The sequence below is a fragment of the Acartia tonsa genome, chromosome 13 (genome assembly GCF_053477335.1).
Source record: "Acartia tonsa isolate MP-2025a chromosome 13, ASM5347733v1, whole genome shotgun sequence".
NCBI lineage: Eukaryota > Metazoa > Arthropoda > Copepoda > Calanoida > Acartiidae > Acartia > Acartia tonsa.
Genome location: NC_137272.1, coordinates 11,981,517 through 12,004,943, shown reverse-complemented (window position 1 = coordinate 12,004,943; position 23,427 = coordinate 11,981,517). Strand labels below are relative to the sequence as shown.

General features: G+C 36.6%; 1 protein-coding gene across 3 annotated transcripts in view; it reads right to left on the bottom strand.

Moving 5' to 3' along the window:
- Window positions 1-1,101: 1,101 nt before the first annotated feature.
- LOC145303913 (pyroglutamyl-peptidase 1) overlaps window positions 1,102-23,427 on the bottom strand; it is a 26,887-nt gene continuing 4,561 nt past the window's right edge. For 2 of the 3 annotated variants that reach the window (XM_080145574.1, XM_080145575.1), the window contains exons 5-8: window positions 19,656-19,752; window positions 19,274-19,335; window positions 2,217-2,313; window positions 1,103-1,517 (exon numbers count right to left, since the gene is read on the bottom strand). In XM_080145574.1, coding sequence (XP_080001700.1) covers window positions 1,443-1,517; window positions 2,217-2,313; window positions 19,274-19,335; window positions 19,656-19,752 — 331 coding nt within the window. In that variant the 3' untranslated portion in view covers window positions 1,103-1,442. Of the gene's footprint in view, window positions 1,518-2,216; window positions 2,314-19,273; window positions 19,336-19,655; window positions 19,753-23,427 lie in introns of all 3 variants that reach the window. The other variant, XM_080145576.1, reaches the window with a different exon arrangement.

The window sequence follows — 23,427 nt, the reverse complement described above, 5'->3', positions numbered from 1 at the left end:
TTTTAAAATTTTGGGTACCAATTTACAGTCCAATGTCCCCCTCCTCCCTGAATTTAATCACAGAAGCTGTCAATCGTATAGATGCAAACACATTCATTTACATAAAAACAATTTTGTGTATAGGTAGCGCAGCATTAACAATGTGTCAAACAAGAAACTAAAAAAAAAGAGTAGAAAGCAATTTTTGTAGCAGACGATAAAGGTCACAAACACTATACACTACACATGCATTTATTGTTGTCTTAAACTTTTAGTTACTACGACTAACGCAACTTTGCTTGCTTTAGCTAATTTGAAGACGTTGGGCACTAGCACATTGGGAAATAGACGTACAGGCATAACCTAATTGAGTAGCTGCGTTACTTCTAATACGTAAAAGAGTTTGCAAGTAAGGATGAAATGGAAAGGGCAACTGAATATTTTTTTAACGACATAAAAATAGTTCAATAAAATCAATTTTAAGACAAAATATATTATTCTGCTTCTTATTGTTATTAATAACAAGAATATGAATAAAATATTTCCGATTTTGATTAAATAAATTTTTTGGAAATCTCTAAATTCCAGATTAACACTGAATATCAATGCATTTAATAAGTCATTAAAAATATTGAATTTATAATATACATAAATTGGTTTTATCCTCTTAGAAATTTTTTTTTCAATATTGAAAATTTGAGTAACCCGCCCCCCCCTTCCCCCCGACAGCGAACTATGAACTCTGGCCGCAGCGCTCTGCTCCCTAGCCTGCCTAGCCGCAGCGCTCGGCCCCCTTGCCTGCCCAGCCGCAGCGCTCGGCTCCCTAGCCTAAAACCTAACCTAACCTAAAATAATTGAAAAAAAATTTTCTAAGAGGATAACGCCCATAAATTAAATCAAAGATGTTGTATAGAAAAATAGTAGATAGAAGATTTATTGGGTATAGTCCCTTTTGTAACATCGTACCTTATGGGGCGATTCTTCGTATTTTTCACAGTAGCCTTTCTCCTATCTAGCCCCTGCAGGGGGCTCTAACCCTGCAGGGCCAATCACCTAACCCAATATAACCTAACCGAAAATAACCTATTAAAAGCCATTTTAAAAATACGACGAATCGCCCCATATGGGGCGATGTTACGAAAGGGACTATTCCCGATTTATTTAGTAGATTGGTAAGGAGGGAGGGGCACTGGCGTGGCCAGGGGTGTGTGGAATAAAAATGGTTAATAGCTTCATATGAACTTAAGCACTAAATAATTGAAAGCATAAAAAAATTATAAAACCACCGAAGTCTTCAAATTTAAAAATAAAAAGGCCAAAACCATCCCAGGGACCAATGTGAAGCTAACATAAAATTGTGAACTCAATCGGTTCAGTAGGTATCGAAATCTGCGCTTCAGACAAAATCAGGTAATCAGATATAATGTTGACTAGGTAGATCAGATATAAATATTGAAAATGTATCATCTTGTTCTTTCATTTGATAAAAACTCTACAATTTTGTCCAGAATCCAGTATAAAGCTTTCCCCAGCTGAACCTGAAATAAAAATTCATTTAATTTGATAAGCAAACCAGCGGTTTCCCTTGCATTGAATCTGGACCACTAACAAATTTTAGAGAAAGAGAGAGAGAGAGAGAAGCAATATAAATTGCTTAAGGTATGACGACTGACGAAGGAGCAGAGCACTCTAAGAGTGTCTTTTGAAAACGTTATTTTGGAGGTCCTTATGGCAATGCAAATGTCGAAAAAGCATAAAAAAAATTTGTTGGCAGAAGTAAAAACTATGGGTCTACATTTTTTAATAAATAAGGCATAATAGTTTGATATTATTGACAGCTTTCCGAGGACAAATGAAAGATTAAGTCCAACCAAACTGGTATTAATCATAGGGATTTTTTATTTATTAATGGAATACAATTGCCAATGTCCATAGTACGATATGATATATGATTTTCAGTCTGGCTCACAACTAGTTCCAATCCAGCGGATATTAATCGGTTTCTAACCTATATTGGAATAGTTATTTAATGCATCGTATTATAGACTGCTTTCCACGGATATTAAAATAAAAAAATATACGATTAAAATAAGTTTTGTTATTGTTACTTTTATATTCGTGGAAAATTGTCCATAATACGATACAATACATAATCTTTCAGTGTGGCTCATATCTGGTTCCAATTCAGCAGATATTAATCGGTTTCGAACCAATATTGGAGAAAAAAAATATTATACCTGGGTGTAAGGTTTTGATAATGGAGGTACATGGACAAACAAAGTCTTTCCATCTGATTTCCACAGAGAACAATAATAGATATACTCACACAGATACCTAAATAATAGATATACTCACACAGATACCTAAATAATAGATATACTCACACAGATACCTAAATATTTAGAGAGGTAGGGGACATTGGGCTGTGTATTACATTAGTTCCCATAGTTTTACAATAACGTTTTCTTGCTTCACAACTTTGAAGAATTCTAATGAATTTTGATTGGTTGGTTCAATAAGTTAGTTGAGTGTCCAAAAATCTACAGAAAGGATAATTTTGTGCGTCATTATTGGGGATGTCCAGGGATAAGACAATAGACGATAAATTGACATACATCCCCAATGATAAAAAACAAAATTACCACTACAGTAGATTAAAAGGGGTGGGGGTTTAATGCAACCATCTCGTAATCAATGTATAAATGGCACTTAGAATTCGAATTTCGATCTGAAATTTTGCATGAGTAATCCTTGGTAGGTCTATTTTCCCTAAATCGAACAAAAAGTTGGAAGGATTACTCATGCAAAATTTCAGATCGAAATTCGAATTCTAAGTGCCATTTCTACATTGATTACGAGATCATGATGGTTGCATTACCCCCCCCCCCCCCATATTGGTTAAAAATGTTGACACTTCACACTAGACTAGTTTGGAATCAACCAATCGAAATTCAATTAAAGTGCCCATATTTAGCCAATTAATAAGGTAACATGGTTGTAATATTTTGGGTACCGGTCCCTTCCTTCAAGGGTAAACCAATCTATCTAAATATTAAATGAATGAATATTACTAAAATTAATAACTAATCAATCTTTTCGTTTTCGCAATTAGGATTCTTAAGAAATTGAGTTTCTTAGAGCAAAGTTTTTCTACATTAATGATAATTCCACCTACATCGGATAGCTCTAGTCATTAATTTGGGCATGATATTATCGTTTAATCTAAGGGGGCTATGCACGAACGGGAGCAAGTGATTTTAAGCACCGGATTTGAGCATTTTTGTGCGAATATACAGGGCGTTTCAAAAAAACTGCGTTTTCCGGTTTTGGGAGACAACCAGTAGGAGTATGAAAAAAATAATTATATATTCTTATTCTCTATAAAAATATGGATTAATTTTATAAAAGGTGTTTATTGATTACTCTAAAAACAACGGCGCATTTTAGAGTTGATTAATTCTAAAAAGCATGAATGATAATTTTTTCGTTCAGTTTTTAAGGCTTTTTATATTGTTTTATAAAAAAAAATACTATTCCTATCTGTCTAAAATGATAAACAAACATATTTTGTTTTCATTTCAATTTTTATTCAAATTATTTACAGGTTTACTGAAACATAAAACGCATTTTTTTATCATAGACAAAATATCACAAATATCATATCAAATGCTTTGTTATTATCAAGACAGGACTATTTTTCAAAGCATTTTCCACCCATATCAATGCACTTATCAGCTCGTGTTTGAATATCCAACACTGCTCTATAACAAATTGCAGGATCAAGCTGCCTAACCTCTCGACGGCATGAATTTATTGGAGAATGGTCACGTTAATTCTTTTTTAGAATCCGCATCCATCAAACGGCGAGCTCTCCGCTTGTTTCTCTCTGTCACTGCTGTGCGCTTACGGCCACTAAAAGTGCGCCCTGGAGATTTCTTACTGTTACAATTATGCATAGTCCAATTAGATAAGGGGGGGGGGGGGGAAGTTCTGACACTTTTGCGTAAACGGTGAGTATAGGCTTTATTTTTGGACTGAAAGGATAGGTTATTAGGGATAAAATCATTATATGATGAATTTCCCCCAGATATAAGATTTTTTGGATAGGCCTCCAGGTTCCGGAGCTCCAGGCCTCCTGGTGGTCTCTGTACAGGTAAAATTGAAAAAAAAATAATTTTTTTTTTTAATTAAAGGTCAACTTATAAAACAAAATATGCATCTTTTTTAATATTATTCACATATTTGAAGAAAAAATATGCATATTTTGTTTTATAAGTTGATTTTTAACTTTAAAAAAAATTTTTTTTTTTTCATTTTTACCTGTACAGAGACCACCTGGAGGCCTGGAGCTCCGGAACCTGGAGGCCTATCCAAAAAATCTTAAATCTGGGGGAAATTCATCATATAAGAATGATTTTATCCCTAATAACCTATCCACTCAGTCCAAAGATAAAGCCTATACTCACCGTTTACGCAAATGTGTCAGAACTTCCCCCCCCCCCTTGTTTCTTCATAATATTTCTCACTGTATTTTTTGATGGTGGTCGCGATGTAGGAAATCTTTCCATATATCCTTGTAGAAGATCTGGCCAAAAGTTTTTTTTCCTTTCACTTAATTTAGAGTATTCAAGTAAAAGAAAAGTCCTTTGTTCTGGAGTAAACTGTTCACGTATCATTGTTGATAGTTTTAAGATGTAATCAAAACTGAATATAATATTATATCCCCCCCCCCCCCCCTCCAACACCTTATATTAAGGGCCTAATGTTACACAATTCCGGTCAAACTTTAAAATCTCCGCCCACTTTTGGCATCTAATTGAACTGGAACTACTTAACGGACATTTATAATCCACCCCTCCCCCCTTCAAATACGGATCAAATGTTTAATATTTACGGTCAAACCATAAATCTCAAGTGCATACATCAACATTTAAGCTATTAATTTGTAGGTTGCACTTTTAAGTAAATAAAACAAACTGCTGTAACTTATTTGTTTTTAAAGATAACTTCTTGGGATAAAAAGTATTTTAATTTTTATGTTATAATCTAAAATACTATAAAGAGTTAATCACCTAAAGTTTGTTGAACCAAGAGAAACGAGAAATATTGCAATTTGTAAGGATCTAAAAAGCGTTTTTCAGAGAGAAAAAAAGGGAAATAATGACAAAAATTAAACATGCACTTTCATTTAACCATTTACCATATTATTAATGGGATTTTAAAACTTTTTTCTCAAAAATTTACAAGTTATTTCAATCAAATTGATTTATCAAATTTAACATCAAGCATTTTTCTCCTACATGTACCTATCAGAAAAGCCGTATTTTTAGAGATATTAAAAAACACCTTAAGCAAATCTGGTGTACATTTATACATAGAATATGGACCTATAATCATTTTTTTCATACTCCTACTGGTTCACAGTGCAGCAAATGTACGTTTTTTTGGACATTTTATCTAAGTTTACTAAAACCTTTATAAATCGATCAATTCTTGATGTATATAGTTACTTAATATCAATTTAGAATCGGCATTGAAGTGAGAAAAGAATACAATCTCTCTTTTTTAGTTATTAAATCTCTTAAGATGATTTTTTACCGTCAAAACTGAACCTCAAAATATTCGAATTTTTTCTCAAATGTCTTATTCTTAAAACATATTTTTATTAAGTACTTTATTCATCAACTAGCTTCTGAGCCCCTAGCATCTAGGGGCTCTATATTCAAAGGGATATGGAAGGGCAAAAAAATAGCCTAAAACCACCTCAGGGCCGTTAAGAAGCTTCACTGTAAAGGAGAACCATATCAGTTCAGTGGTTAGTGAGATTCTTCGCTACAGACTAAAAAAAGCTTACTACTTTATATAATTAGATGGATGTAGGTTTCTAATTAGCAGCGCAACTTCTCTAGAAGTTTGATTTGTCCTTGCAAACATTGGTTACTTTAAATTTTTATGAAATTCAACAATACCCATGAAAAAAGGACTGAATTTAGGATTTCCTTCATAAACAAGAATTTTTAAGTCCCTGTAGAGTTTGTTAGAAGGATAAGATTAAAGGAATAAGAACAACATAATCTCAAATGGTTTCCAAATCGCCTAATTCAGCCAGGAATGAAATTTTTTTTGGCCCTGGCAGAAAATGGCGGAGAGGTTGTCCCGTCGCCGCTTTTTTTATATGAAAGATACCAAACTTTGGGTTAGTATTGACCCAACCATAAAGATTTACTTAATTATCTCTAAAACTAAGCGAGTAGCACACAAAATAAAATTGCTAGTATGTAGTGTTACTAGATTCCACAACCTCCCTTAAATGTATATGGTAGACAAAAGAACCTTGACACATTTTGTTTCAAATTGAAATAAGAATTAAACATATATTTAATTGTTCCCCTTTAGATTTTCTTTTCTTTTATCAATAAATCATTGTCTCCCATGAAACTTATTTAAAATAATATGAACAGCAAGTTCATTCCATTAAAAATAGTAAACATTTGACTTAGCCGTTACCAAGATCTTAATTTCAATATAGAAAGACAGGCAATGTTCTAAAATATTTAATTTATTTATTTAGATTAAATATAACTTTCTTTTTTATATTGTTCTTGTAAATATAATAGATATAATAACGTATCAAGTGCTATGAAAAAGTCAAATAGTTAATACTTTCACAAGTTGTAGGACCTCTAAAAGATCGAATATTTCTCGTAAGAAGCCTTCAGGGCATCATTGGGATACTTTTTGGGTATAGTCCTTTCCATGACATCGCTCCATATGGGGCGATGATTTTCTATAGCTCCTTCAAGGAGCTATAGCATAGCCTCTTATCATATGGAGCGATGTGATAGCCCCTTTTAAGGAGCGTTCATATCGCCTCTTATGATAAGAGGCTATGCTATAGCTCCTTCATGGCCTCTTAAAGGAAGCCTGCAAGAAATACCAAGCTTTAACTGCTGAAAGACTGTCACAAGTAGACAAAATACCCCAAATTTGAAGCCTTCAGCTTCTATAACAAAAAAGTTCTAGGCATTTTAAAATGACATTTTATGTACAATGGAAATTTTGAAAGAATTGCAATGCTCATGTTGAAAACTTTAAAATTAAACTACGTGGCCTAGAAACAAAATTATAAGCTTATTTTTGTCATAAATTTAGGTTTCCAGTAACTAATTATATTTTTACAATAAAAATGCCCATTTTTATAGTCAAAATCATTAAAAAAAATTAAGTTTTACTTGCGTTGTACCGAATGTACTGTAGCCAATCAGAAGGCTGAATCAGCTTAACAACCAATCACAGCTAAGCTTGTATTAGTTTACCCCTTTGTTTCCGCTATGATTTTCGTTTTAAAATGCAATTTAAATCGAATTTTTTTCATAGATTTTGACTATGAAATGTGGTGTTTTTATAGTAAAAATGTAATCAGTTACAGGCAATCTAAGTTTCTGACAAAGATAAGGTTATAATTTTATGTCTAGGCAACGTAATTTAATATTGTTTTTTCTTTTATGAGCATTGGAAATCTTTCAAAAATTCCATTGTACATAAAATGCTATTTTGAAATGCCTAGAACTTTTTTGTTATTGAAGCTAAAGGCTTATAATTTGGGGTATTGGGTCTTCTTGTGGCAGTCTTTTAGCAGTTAAAGCGTGTTATTTCTTGCAGGCTTCCTTTAATAGCTCCTTTGAAGGGGCGTTAATATCGCCTCTTATGATAAGAGGCTATACTATAGCCCCATGATGGCTCCTTCATAGCCTCTCCATCGCCCCTCCATAGTCCTTTACCTCCAGTGCCCCTTCATCGCTCCTTCATCGCCCCTACATCGCTCCTTCATCTCTCCTTCTTGAAATTTATATTAAATTGTACTTTGATGGCCCCTACATCGCCCCTACATCGCCCCTACATCGCTCCTTCATCTCTAATTCTTGAATTTTATATTACATTGTACTTTGATGGCCCTACATCGCTCCTCCATCGCCCCTACATCGCTCATACATCGCCCCTACATCGCTCCTTCATCTCTCCTTCTTGAAATTTATACTACATTGTACTTTGATGGCCCCTACATCGCTCCTCCATCGCCCCTTCATCGCTCCTCCATGGCCCCTACATCGCTCCTTCATCTCTCCTTCTTGAAATTTATATTACATTGTACTTACTTTGATGGCCCTTACATCGCTCCTCCATCGCCCCTGCATCGCCCCTGCATCGCTCCTCCATCGCCCCTACATCGCTCCTCCATCGCCCCTACATCGCTCCTCCATCGCCCCTACATCGCTCCTCCATGGCCCCTACATCGCTCCTCCATCCCCTTACATCGCTCCTTCATCTCTCCTTCTTGATATTTATATTTCATTGTACTTTGATGGCCCCTACATTGCTCCTCCATCGCCCCTACATCGCTCCTCCATGGCCCCTACATCGCTCCTTCATCTCTCCTTCTTGAAATTTATATTACATTGTACTTACTTTGATGGCCCTTACATCGCTCCTCCATCGCCCCTTCATCGCTCCTCCATCGCCCCTACATCGCTCCTCCATCACCCCTACATCGCTCCTCCATGGCCCCTACATCGCTCCTCCATCCCCTTACATCGCTCCTCCATCGCCCCTACATCGCTCCTATATCGCTCCTACATCGCCCCTACATCGCTCCTTCATCTCTCCTTCTTGAAATTTATATTACATTGTACTTACTTTGATGGCCCCTACATCGCTCCTCCATTGCCCCTATATCGCTCCTACATCGCCCCTACATCGCTCCTTCATCTTTCCTTCTTGAAATTTATATTACATTGTACTTACTTTGATGGCCCCTACATCGCTCCTCCATCGCCCCTTCATTGCTCCTCCATCGCCCCTACATCGCTCCTCCATCGCTCCTACATCGCCCCTACATCGCTCCTTCATCTCTCCTTCTTGAAATTTATATTACATTGTACTTTGATGGCCCCTACATCGCTCCTCCATCGCCCCTTCATCGCTCCTACAACGCCCCTACATCGCCCCTATATCGCTCCTATATCGCCCCTACATCGCTCCTTCATCTCTCCTTCTTGAAATTTATATTACATTGTACTTACTTTGATGGCCCCTACATCGCTCCTCCATCGCCCCTATATCGCTCCTACATCGCCCCTACATCGCTCCTTCATCTCTCCTTCTTGAAATTTATATTACATTGTACTTACTTTGATGGCCCCTACATCGCTCCTCCATCGCCCCTACATCGCTCCTCCATCGCCCCTACATCGCTCCTCCATCGCCCCTACATCGCTCCTACATCGCCCCTACATCGCTCCTTCATCTCTCCTTCTTGAAATTTATATTACATTGTACTTACTTTGATGGCCCCTACATCGCTCCTCCATCGCTCCTTCATCTCTCCTTCTTGAAATTTATATTACATTGTACTTACTTTGATGGCCCCTACATCGCTCCTCCATCGCCCCTACATCGCTCCTACATCGCTCCTTCATCTCTCCTTCTTGAAATTTATATTACATTGTACTTTGATGGCCCCTACATCGCTCCTCCATCGCGATGAAGGGGCGATGGAGGAGCGATGTAGGGGCCATCAAAGTACAATGTAATATAAATTTCAAGAAGGAGAGATGAAGGAGCGATGTAGGGGCGATGTAGGAGCGATATAGGGGCGATGTAGGAGCGATGTAGGGGCGATGGAGGAGCGATGTAGGGGCGATGGAGGAGCGATGTAGGGGCGATGGAGGAGCGATGTAGGGGCGATGTAGGAGCGATGAAGGGGCGATGGAGGAGCGATGTAGGGGCGATGTAGGAGCGATGAAGGGGCGATGGAGGAGCGATGTAGGGGCCATCAAAGTAAGTACAATGTAATATAAATTTCAAGAAGGGGCGATGGAGGAGCGATGTAGGGGCGATCAAAGTAAGTACAATGTAATATAAATTTCAAGAAGGAGAGATGAAGGAGCGATGTAGGGGCGATGTAGGAGCGATGAAGGGGCGATGGAGGAGCGATGTAGGGGCCATCAAAGTACAATGTAATATAAATTTCAAGAAGGAGAGATGAAGGAGCGATGTAGGGGCGATGTAGGGGCGATGTAGGAGCGATGTAGGGGCGATGGAGGAGCGATGTAGGGGCCATCAAAGTAAGTACAATGTAATATAAATTATAAGAAGGAGAGATGAAGGAGCGATGTAGGGGCGATGTAGGAGCGATGAAGGGGCGATGTAGGAGCGATGAAGGGGCGATGGAGGAGCAATGAAGGGGTGATGGAGGAGCGATGTAGGGGATGTAGGGGCCATAAAAGTACAATGTAATATAAATTTGGAGAAGGAGCGATGAAGGGGCGATGGAGGAGCGATGTAGGAGCGATGTAGGGGCGATGGAGGAGCGATGTAGGGGTCATCAAAGTACAATGTAATATAAATTTCAAGAAGGAGAGATGAAGGAGCGATGTAGGGGCGATGGAGGAGCGATGAAGGGGCGATGGAGGAGCGATGTAGGGGCCATCAAAGTACAATGTAATATAAATTTCAAGAAGGAGAGATGAAGGAGCGATGTAGGGGCGATGAAGGGGCGATGGAGGAGCGATGTAGGGGCCATCAAAGTAAGTACAATGTAATATAAATTTCAAGAAGGAGAGATGAAGGAGCGATGTAGGGGCGATGTAGGAGCGATGAAGGGGCGATGGAGGAGCGATGTAGGGGCCATCAAAGTACAATGTAATATAAATTTCAAGAAGGAGAGATGAAGGAGCGATGTAGGAGCGATGAAGGGGCGATGAAGGAGCGATGTACGGGGCGATGGAGGAGCGATGTAGGGGCGATGGAGGAGCGATGAAGGGGCGATGGAGGAGCGATGTAGGGGCCATCAAAGTACAATGTAATGTAAATTTCAAGAAGGAGAGATGAAGGAGCGATGTAGGGGCGATGGAGGAGCAATGAAGGGGCGATGGAGGAGCGATGTAGGGGCCATCAAAGTACAATGTAATGTAAATTTCAAGAAGGAGAGATGAAGGAGCGATGTAGGAGCGATGAAGGGGCGATGGAGGAGCGATGGAGGAGCAATGTAGGGGCCATCAAAGTACCATGTAATAAAAATTTCAAGAAGGAGAGATGAAGGAGCGATGTAGGAGCGATGAAGGGGCGATGGAGGAGCGATGTAGGGGCCATCAAAGTACAATGTAGTATAAATTTCAAGATGGAGAGATGAAGGAGCGATGTAGGAGCGATGAAGGGGCGATGGAGGAGCGATGTAGGGGCCATCAAAGTAAGTACAATGTAATATAAATTTCAAGAAGGAGAGATGAAGGAGCGATGTAGGGGCCATCAAGGAACTCAGATATATATATAAAATCGTGAAGGGGCCATGAAGAGGCGATATTTTATTAAATAGCCCCTTGGGATAAGAGGACATATCATTACCTCTTTAGAAGGAGCGATTATGGAGCGATAAAGGATCATTTAATCGCCTCTTAGGGCAAGGGGCTATCAAATCGCTCCTTTCAAGGAGTCATAACATCGCCTCTTGTTATAAGGGGCTATTAAATCGCTCCTTTCAAGGAGCCAATACATCGCCCCTTGTCATAAGAGGCGATCAATTAAAATCATCGCCCCATATGGAGCGATGTCATGGAAAGGACTATACCCTACTTTTTTTTGTCATTACTATAATCAAATTAAGTTAGAAATGTATGTGTGAAGTGTGCCCTCGCGGCTTTTTTTGAAATATTACGTAATCAATATGAAAATATCTAAGTAAAGACGAAGGAAAAATAGTAATTATTTTTTTTAAATGTCTGTAATACAACTTATATATAAGAAATAAATATTTTTTAATTTTTTTTATTTATATATGTATTGCCATAAATGATTTTCAACATAAAAAGCAATAGAAGATAAACTTGCATGGAAAAAAATTGCTTGTATGATGTGACGTTAAAAACTTTAATTTCGTTAATTTTATGATATTTTTGGTTTAGGTGGCCTACTTTGAGGGGCTGATACTCAGTCAATTTTAATAATTTAAATGAAATTTCAACTCCTAGCTTCATCAATATACTCATATTATACAAATATTATGTTTAAAGCTAAAGATTTAAAAGTTCGAAAATCTGAAATGTCCAACTTTGCTGCATTGTGTGGTTGTTTCCCAAAACCGGAAAACGCAGTTTTTTTTAAACGCCCTGTACTAGATTTCTGTTTGATAAAGTTATATCAACTAAAACACCATAGTTTTTTTATCAAAAAAAATATAAAATGTTAGGTAAGCGGTTATTGAAGAAATGTCATCAAATGTTTTGTTGAGTTCAACGTGCAAAAAACATAAAACTGTTATTTAATATTTATTTATAAATAACACAAAAAAAAACTCATTAAGCGTAGTAACTCAATGATCTTTAAGTCTATGTTCAACAAAACATTTTTACTTTTTTGACCAAGCTTATAGGGGGAGAGGTATTAGGATGTTATTGTCCTTGTTTATTGTATGATGATCAATAGAAAGAACAAATTTACAAAGAAATGAAAATAACATTTCGGCTGAAATAAAATAACACAATTTTGTGAAGGTCAACTTTAAGGCAAGATCCTTTATATTTTCATTGACGAGCTTCTATCGCCACTTTCCCCTCCCTAAACAAAACTAAATTATTAAAAGCTAAGATTTTCTACATTATTGGTCGGTCCGCAAAGGTTGATTTATTTTTATCTATTTTGACATAGATTTTCTTCTGATATAAGTATCATATTCATCTGATTTTTATATTAATGATTTCTAGGTCAACGAAGCATCTCTATAATTAAGACCTAGAAATTTAAGTATGTCCTGTATTTAGGAAAAGAACAGCATAGCAAAGGATAACCACCACTAGAAATGTTGCATTAATATATGAATAGAGGGAGGGGATAGATAGATAATTTGGAAAAGATTTATACTAGGTACAAGGCATTACCAACAAGTAAAATAAATTTTAAATAATGTTTGGGGGGCAAATGGAGAGGTCGTCAATTTTAATATGTGTTGTGCACCCTAATGACAGCTGAAAACCACGTATAGGTTTCGTGATTTTTTTCGAATTAATTTAATTAATATAAGCTGGATTCATACAAACAGGGTGCTATGACACTGAGGTAAACCAATTCCGAATTGGAAAACAATGCTCTAAAGATCAATATTATTCAACTAGCAAAAAGAAGATTTGTTCAATTTTTCTTTTCAAATCACTTACAATAGAAAAGTTTTAATTGTATAAATGATTAATCATTTCCAACAAAATAAGAAAAGACATTAAAAGTAAAACCACGTGACATTTGTACTCTAGTACATCAGATAAAAAAGCAAAACATCATTGCTGAAAGGTTCTTAACATCACTTGCTCTCGCTTGTACTTTGTCCCCTTTTACATTATTTAATTTATGGTTTATTGAAAATTATAATAGTTATTTCTCGCATCGTATTATAAATAGCTTTCCGCGGTTATTAAAATGTACAATTATAAGATTAAAACCAGTTTTTTTAGCCCCGAAATGCCGAAGGGACGGGCTAAAAAACTGGTTTTAATCGTATGATTGTACATTTTTATATTCGTAGAAAACTGGATATATTACGATGCTAGACATAGCTTTTTCCTATGGATAAAAACCGGTTCTAATCCACCGGATATTTATCGGTTTCGAATGAACACAAGAAATATTTTAATTATTCGTGGATTTTATAAATATCATGTAGTATTGTTAAGGATAGGACAATAGACGAGACAAGGCTATACAACCCCTTCTGTAGATTTAAGTTATTGGTTAAAAAGTTTGGTCACTCCAAATTTAAAATCAACAAATAACAATTCTAGAAAAATGTCCAAAGTATTTTAGCCAGCCATTAAGATAATGTGAATGTAAAACTTAGGATACCAGAGCTCGATCTTTAAATCGTTTATAGGTGATTTAAACCGGGGCGATTCATTTGGCGCACCATCAAATTATTAATATCAATCTTTAAATCGAATTTGCATGGGCGATTTGAATCGGGCAGTGGCGCGGGCCCGGCGCGGCAATGGCACTCACCGAGTGGCATTGCCGGTTTAAATCGGGGTGAATCATGCACTGAGCCCCAATGAAAGACCCATTGCATATGTAATAAATGGATATTTTTTTTAATTACTTTAATATTTTATTGCAAAACTATCGTGAAAACATTTTTATAGTTATTTTTAAAATAAATTATATATTAATGTTTTATATAAAACCATACTGACACGGTATTTTATATAAAATATCTTACTGGCACTGCTTAAGTAATAAAGTTGTACTGGCGCGGATCGATATTTTAGTGAGTGCGCAAGCAAGGGGGGGGGAAGTTCTGCCACTTTCGCGTAAACAGTGTGCAGTGGACTAGGTATTGATCTTAGATTATAGGTTATTTAGGATAAAAGTTTACTTTTGGGTATTAGTTCACGTATATTTAATCATTTTTTGAATAGGTCTCCAGGTTCAGGTGCTGCAGGCTGGAAGGTCGTTTCTGGACAGGTAAAAAAATTTAAAATTTTTTGTTTGAAGAGTTAGAGAGCAACTTATAAAACAAAATATGCTTCTTTTTGAATGTTATTAACATATCTGCAGAAAAAATTAAATTCGGCCTCCAGGTTCAGGTGCTGCAGGCCTCCAGGTACACTCTGGACAGGTAAAAATTAAGTTTTCTTATTTGAAGAGTTAGAGGTACACTTATTTAACCAAATATGCATCTTTATGGATGTTATCATCATATTTGCAGAAAAATTTAAAATCAGCCTCCAGGTTCAGGTGCTGCAGGCCTCCAGGTACACTCTGGACAGGTAAAAATTAGAATTTCTTATTTGAAGAGTTTGATGTACACTTATTTAACCAAATATGCATCTTTTTGGATGTTATTACCATAATTGAAGAAAAAATGACAATCGGCCTCCAGGTTCAGGTGCTGCAGGCCTCCAGGTACACTCTGGACAGGTAAAAATTAAAAAAAATTATTTGAAGAGTTAGAGGTACACTTATTAAACCAAATATGCATCTTTTTGAATGTTATTACCATATTAGAAGAAAAAATGACAATCGGCCTCCAGGTTCAGGTGCTGCAGGCCTCCAGGTACACTCTGGACAGGTAAAAATTAAGTTTTCTTATTTGAAGAGTTAGAGGTACACTTATTTAACCAAATATGCATCTTTATGGATGTTATCATCATATTTGCAGAAAAATTTAAAATTGGCCTCCAGGTTCAGGTGCTGCAGGCCTCCAGGTACACTCTGGACAGGTAAAAATTAAAATTTCTTATTTGAAGAGTTTGATGTACACTTATTTGACCAAATATGCATCTTTTTGGATGTTATTACCATATTTGAAGAAAAAATGACAATCGGCCTCCAGGTTCAGGTGCTGCAGGCCTCCAGGTACACTCTGGACAGGTAAAAACCAAAATTTCTTATTTGAAGAGTTAGAGGTACACTTATAAAACAAAATATGCATCTTTTTGGATGTTATTACCATATTTGAAGGTTAATTGACAATCGGCCTCCAGGTTCAGGTGCTGCAGGCCTCCAGGTACATTCTGGACATTCTGGAGAGGTAAACTTATTAAACCAAATATGCGTATTTTTGGATGTTATTATCATATTTGAAGGTAAATTGATATTCGGCCTCCAGGTACAGGTGCTGCAGGCCTCCAGATCCATTCTAGACAGGTAAAAATTAAAAAAAATTGATACTTGCTTACATGTGGTAGACTGGAGCACCAAAACCCCCCCACCCCCTTAGTTTTGCCAAAAATTAAAAATAAGGGGGGGGGGGGTAGTTTTTTAATGTCTGGAAAACGGCAAGGAGGAAAAGTGCTCAGCAAGTTTGCAAAGACTTAACCCCCCCCCCCCTTAATTTTGAAGAAAATCAAAAATAAGGGGGGGGGGGGGTAGTTTTTTTACTGTGCAACACGCCAGAAAGTTGAGTGAGGTAAATCAAGAAAATCCAGTAAAAGGTTTTATTTTTGCGCAAAATTAAAACCTTTTACTGGCCCCCCTCCTCCTTATTTTCTGTTCAGGGATACATCAATTACTAAAATCAGTCAATAAATAAGGAAATTATGCCCCAAAACATGAATATCCCTGTAATAAGGTTTCCCCTCTGGTATACTGGATTTACTTGATTTACCTCACTCAACTTTCTGGCGTGTTGTACAGTGAAAAAACTACCCCCCCCTTATTTTTGATTTTTGTCAAAACTAAGCGGGGGGGGGGGGGTTTCGGTGCTCCGGTCTTCACATGTAAGCAAGCACCAAAAAATTATTTAAAGGGTTACAGGTACACTTATAAAACCAAATATGCATCTTTTTGGATGTTATTATCATATTTACAGAAAAAATTCAAATTGAACTCTAGTTTCAGGTGCTGCATGCCTCCAGGTACACTCTGGACAGGTAAAAATTAAAATTTCTTATTTAAAGAGTTAGAGGTACACTTATTAATCCAAATATGCGTGTTTTTGGATGTTATTATCATATTTGAAGATAAATTTTGTCATATTATTATATTTTAATAATTTTCTATTTAGAAACCTTTCCTCTAGTATCAAATATTACCTTTATTGGAATTTACCTTGCCAGCGGCCACAAGCAGTCACCAGTGGTCACCAGGATCCAGGTAAGGTGTTCAAATCAAAAAGTATCAAAAAATATTATAACTGCCTGTCCAGAGTGTACCTGGAGGCCTGCAGCACCTGAACCTGGAGGCCGATTGTCAATTTACCTTCAAATATGGTAATAACATCCAATAAGTTGCATATTTGGTTAAATAAGTGTATCTCTAACTCTTTAAATAAGAAATTTTAATTTTTACCTGTCCAGAGTGTACCTGGAGGCCTGCAGCACCTAAACCTGGAGGCCGATTGTCAATTTACCTTCAAATATGGTAATAACATCCAAAAAGATGCATATTTTGTTTTATAAGTGTACCTCTAACTCTTAAAATACGAAATTTTAATTTCTACCTGTCCAGAGTGTACCTGGAGGCCTGCAGCACCTGAACCTGGAGGCCGATTTTAAATTTTTCTGCAAATATGATGATAACATCCATAAAGATGCATATTTGGTTAAATAAGTGTACCTCTAACTCTTCAAATAAGAAAACTTAATTTTTACCTGTCCAGAGTGTACCTGGAGGCCTGCAGCACCTGAACCTGGAGGCCGATTGTCATTTTTTCTTCTAATATGGTAATAACATTCAAAAAGATACATATTTGGTTTAATAAGTGTACCTCTAACTCTTCAAATACGAAATTTTAATTTCTACCTGTCCAGAGTGTACCTGGAGGCCTGCAGCACCTGAACCTGGAGGCCGATTGTCATTTTTTCTTCAAATATGGTAATAACATCCATAAAGATGCATATTTGGTTAAATAAGTGTACCTCTAACTCTTCAAATAAGAAAACTTAATTTTTACCTGTCCAGAGTGTACCTGGAGGCCTGCAGCACCTGAACCTGGAGGCCGAATTTAATTTTTTCTGCAGATATGTTAATAACATTCAAAAAGAAGCATATTTTGTTTTATAAGTTGCTCTCTAACTCTTCAAACTAAATTTTTTAAATTTTTTTACCTGTCCAGAAACGACCTTCCAGCCTGCAGCACCTGAACCTGGAGACCTATTCAAAAAATGATTAAATATACGTGAACTAATACCCAAAAGTAAACTTTTATCCTAAATAACCTATAATCTAAAATCAATACCTAGTCCACTGCACACTGTTTACGCGAAAGTGGCAGAACTTCCCCCCCCCTTAAACAACACCGCGCCGAAAATCTTTTAAAAGGACTCTCCTTAGAAAAATCAACTTTGGATTTTTGAAAATCTAACCTGAAACTATTATTCTCTGTTCAATTTTAGGCATTTTTTGTTTTTGTGGCATCGCGATCGAAGCCCTTTGAAAATTTTGTCCGCCGCCTATTTGTACTGCCGCTATAACAATATATACTACACTTTCCTCCACTCAATATGTGTTCGCCGCTAAAGAACATTTGCTCCATTGCAACCGGCCGCTCTACGATTTATCCTCTTCCTTGACTGGACAATACTGCCGCCTCCATTTTGTGTTCGCCTCCGCCAAATATAACCATCTTTTGCCGCAGTTGCCGCATTCATCGCCCTTCTCCGCCGCTACTCCGCTATACATTGCGTACGTAGCTATACACAACACCCCCAGCCTCCATTTAATTTCTGAACAAGGGAGAGGGGAGCATGTATTAAAAAGCGACGTACAGCGGAGTAGCGGCGGAGAAGGGCGATGAATGCGGCAACGGCGGCAAAAATAGAAGCTAAAAATCACTAAAGCAGCACAAATTAAATGGTGGGAGGATTCACTTAAAGGAGGTAAAAAATTTCAAAGGGCTTCGATCGCGATGCCACAAAAACAAAAAATGCCTAAAATTGAACAGAGAATAATAATTTCAGGTTAGATTTTCAAATATCTAAAGTTGATTTTTCTGTGGAGAGTCCTTTTAAAAATCAGGTGCGCTGTGGCTTACCACCAGCGCGCCTACGGTTCACCTCTGAATCGCCCCGATTCAGCGCGGCATAAAAACGATTTAAAGATCAAGCTCAGTGTAATTCACTTTATAATGTGCCCTACCTTCCTGACAACCACAAAATACTAAAAATATAGGAACTTAAAATATCTTATTATTATTTTATTAAGTACATGAAAAATAAATCTGATTTAATAGGAAGTTCGATGGATCAAGAAAAAATTATTTAATATTTAAAAATAAAATAATTGCAAATAATTTAATTGCAAAAAATAAAGTTATTCCATTAAGATGAAAGTGCGAGAGAAAAAATCTTTCAATTTGAATTAATAGAAAAATTGTTTTGACAGAATTGATTCTGTAAACTATTTTATATCATTTTGAATTAGAATAGGTAATCGATAATAAAATATGAACATTTTCAAATTGTTTAAAATAATTTTGTATCATAGTAGACGCTTGAAATTAAGTATTAAAGGTAACTGGATGTGTGTTTGTCTCGTAAATATGTCCGTAAGTTAATAAAAAAAGATCTTTGAAAATTTTCTAGTCAACCAAATACAGATTCTCATAGGTCCTGGAAAATTTTTAAAAAAATTTAAAGGAATGTACTTCAACCCTCAAAAGATTCGTCCTTTGAAAAAGTTATTTTTGTAATTTTTTTAAAAAGCAAAATGAAAAATGTAGGGTCGACTCCCCCTTCCCCCTTCCATAAGGGCTCCTAAAAGACTCTAGTAAATATAAAGTACCTAAGCAATAAGAAATATCAAATAAAATTACCTTCCCGCGTCAGATGAAGGAGAAAACTTAATACCATCTTCTGACAGTAGAGAATTTAGATCCTGTAAAAATGTTTTTAAAAAATTAATAATATCATATACAGTACCTAGCGTTTTAAAGAACCTAAGAAATTGCCTACATAATTATAAAAAATCAAAAGTAACAGGATGTATGTATGTACTATGTATGTCTGTATCTATTGGACTGATATGGCTCTCCTTTACAGTAAAGCGTCTTACAGGTCAATCCTCACACGAAAATTTGACCTATCCCTTCCATCCCAATTTTTTAAATACTTTTCTTGAGTACTAAAATTTTAAGGGTCCGCTTACCTCTCCTCAGATCACCTATGGGTAGAGCCGATAGTTGAAAAACATGTTACCTGGCAAATCTTACTGGTATCAAGACAGGTTTCCAACACTCTTTCTTCCCCTTCATCACACAGGCCATTTGTGGGGCAGGTGGAATTTATATCTGGCCTAATAAAAAGAAAAAGATTAAGACAACCATGGAGGGAGGAGACATCGGACTTTCCTTTATAAAATAAAAAGTACCTTCTATTGTCGGCTTAAATTATACTTTGGGTACTTTTATCAAATCATTGGTTGGTTTAACCTAGCTGAGTCAAAACTTTTCAACTAGTACTTTTGTATAACATCATTGAGGATATGCATTATTTTATCGACCAAGTTAGCTGCAAAAAAAACAATTATAACATAAGCTTTGGAATCAAGATTCTACTTCTATATCAAAATCCGTTATATACGTACGGACAGACCAAAACAAAATAATATTATAAAAATAGCTTCGCTTGATAAACATTCTTATTATATCATGAACTAGTGCAAGATTCTAGCTATTTAAAATCAGTTATACATATGGGGCACAAGGACTCTGGCAGGAAATTGACAACTTATTCATACGTACTGTACTAAATCAATCTTTACGTGGACTAATTTAACCAAATTAGGTTTTTTTTAGGTTTTTTATAATTCATACAACCCCCTTAAGTTATTCATTACAATAGAATACAATTTTAAAATTTATTTACTGTGTAAATATGCATAAATATGACGTTTTTACTGACAATTAGGTTGATTTTTACTCAAAGCATTTTTCTTGTAGACAATAAAATGATTATAACTTTCGTTCTATTTAAGATAAATTGATGAAATAAAAAGTATTTTCAATTTTATTATGCTGAGAAGTCACTTATTGGTTTTAAGAAATAATAAACCCCTTTGAGTTGGGGAGGGGGGGGGCGTTGAGTATCGAAATAATGAAACTAATGTAAATTTCTTTTTATGGTGGGTTTTAATGATTCATATAGCAGCCAAACTGTTTTTAGGCAATACCCTTTTGTCTGTCTGTCCCTCTGTCTGTCTGTTTTTTTTGTCTGTCTGTCACTCCACTTGTCAGTCTATCTGTCTAACTGCCTCTTTTTCGGATTTCAATGAATCATCTAGCATAGCCTAATTCTAATTTGTTAATGCCTCAAAAACTGTCTGTCTGTCCGTCTGTCTGTCTATCCCTCCATCTGTCTGATCATTCACAGGTTCTCTATTGGATTTTATTTAATGAATTGTCTATTATGGTCAAACTGTAATTTGATCATTCTTCTTGTCTGTCTGTCTGTCTCGTCTATCTGCTGAGTTTCTACCATTGGTCTAACAGACTGATTCACTTAATTAACCCCATACGGTCGGGCCCCTTACCGCACCTAAATCAGTCGGGGGGGGGGGGGCGTCCCCCCCCCCCTATTATCTCAGTTCCTATTTTTTGACTAAAACAATGCATTTTATCTTACCAAAATACTAAAATATCCTATAGTAGGAACCACTTGATGAACCATGCAAATTTTTTGGACTTAAGCTTTTAGGGGTATGAACATCTTATGGTTTCAAAGTCAACCCCCTACCCCCATCCCCTAGCCCCCTGGGGCTCAAAACCCCCCTAAAAATGAACATAACCTTAATTTTCTCAGAAACCATTTGACCAATAGGGATGATTTCTTAAACTTAAGCTTTTATGGTTATAAACTAACTTCTAGTTTAGAAGTCACCCCCCTGCCGCCTACTCCTATCCCTCCGGGGCTCAAAAAAACCCTAAAAATGAACCTAACCTTAATTTTCTCAGAAACCATTTGACCAATAGAGATGAATTCTTAAACTTAAGCCTTTATGGTTATAAACTAGCTTTTGGTATAGAAGTCACCCCCCTGCTGCTAACCCCTAGTCCTCCGGAGATCAAAAAAACCCATAAAAATTAACCTAACCTTTATTTTCAAGGGGGTGACTTATAATCTAGGAGTTAGTTTATAATCATAAAAGCTTAAGTTTAAGAAATCATCCCTATTAGTCAAATGGTTTCTGAGAAAATTAAGGTTAGGTTCATTTTTAGGATTTTTTGGAGCCCCGAGGGCTAGGGGTTGGCGGCAGGGGGGCGACTTAAAATCTAAAAGTTAGTTTATAACCATAAAAGCTTAAGTTTAAGAAATCATCCCTATTGTTCAAATGGTTTCTAAGAAAAATAAAGGTAGGTTCATTTTTAGGGTTTTTGGAGCCCTGGAGGGCTAGGGGTTGGCGGCAGGGGGTGACTTATAATCTAGGAGTTAGTTTATAATCATAAAAGCTTAAGTTTACCCCCTATTATCTCAGTTCCTATTTTTTGACTAAAACAATGCATTTTATCTTACCAAAATACTAAAATATCCTATAGTAGTACATCCTCATATAAAATGTGTTCAAGTCAATTTCAGGTTCCAGATATGAACCTGCAGATCCTGATCCTCCAGGTCTCCAGAAATCTTTAAAAGGCTCCTCTGGCCGCAATTTTTGACTTAGAGACGTAAAAGGGGGACATAACTGAAGCTTTTTTGATGCTGGGGGGGGGGGGTTCTCCGGAACCACTTGATGAACCGTTCAAATTTTTTGGACTTAAGCTTTTAGGGGAATGAACATATTATTGTTTCAAAGTCAACCCCCCTACCCCCACCCCCAAGCCCCCCGGGGCTCAAAACCCACCTAAAAATGAACCTAACCTTAATTTTCTCAGAAACCATTTGACCAATAGGGATGATTTTTTAAACTTAAGCTTTTATGCTTATAAACTAACTTCTAGTTTAGAAGTCACCCCCCTGCAACCAACCCCTAGCCCTCCGGGGCTTAAAAAAATCCTATAAATGAACTAACCTTATTTTTCTCAGACACCATTTGACCAATAGGGATGATTTCTTAAACTTAAGCTTTTATGATTATAAACTAACTCCTAGATTATAAGTCACCCCCTGCCGCCAACCCCTAGCCCTCTAGGGCTCCAAAAACCCTAAAAATGAACCTACCTTTATTTTTCTTAGAAACCATTTGACCAATAGGGATGATTTCTTAAACTTAAGCTTTTATGGTTATAAACTAACTTTTAGATTTTAAGTCGCCCCCCTGCCGCCAACCCCTAGCCCTCCGGGGCTCCAAAAAATCCTAAAAATGAACCTAACCTTAATTTTCTCAGAAACCATTTGACTAATAGGGATGATTTCTTAAACTTAAGCTTTTATGATTATAAACTAACTCCTAGATTATAAGTCACCCCCTTGAAAATAAAGGTTAGGTTAATTTTTATGGGTTTTTTTGATCTCCGGAGGACTAGGGGTTAGCAGCAGGGGGGTGACTTCTATACCAAAAGCTAGTTTATAACCATAAAGGCTTAAGTTTAAGAATTCATCTCTATTGGTCAAATGGTTTCTGAGAAAATTAAGGTTAGGTTAATTTTTAGGGTTTTTTTGAGCCCCGGAGGGATAGGAGTAGGCGGCAGGGGGGTGACTTCTAAACTAGAAGTTAGTTTATAACCATAAAAGCTTAAGTTTAAGAAATCATCCCTATTGGTCAAATGGTTTCTGAGAAAATTAAGGTTATGTTCATTTTTAGGGGGGTTTTGAGCCCCAGGGGGCTAGGGGATGGGGGTAGGGGGTTGACTTTGAAACCATAAGATGTTCATACCCTTAAAAGCTTAAGTCCAAAAAATTTGCATGGTTCATCAAGTGGTTCCGGAGAACCCCCCCCCCCCCCCCCCCCAGCATCAAAAAAGCTTCAGTTACGTCCCCCTTTTAAACGTAAGCTTTTCTTATATGTCAACATAACATATCTAAATTTCATAGA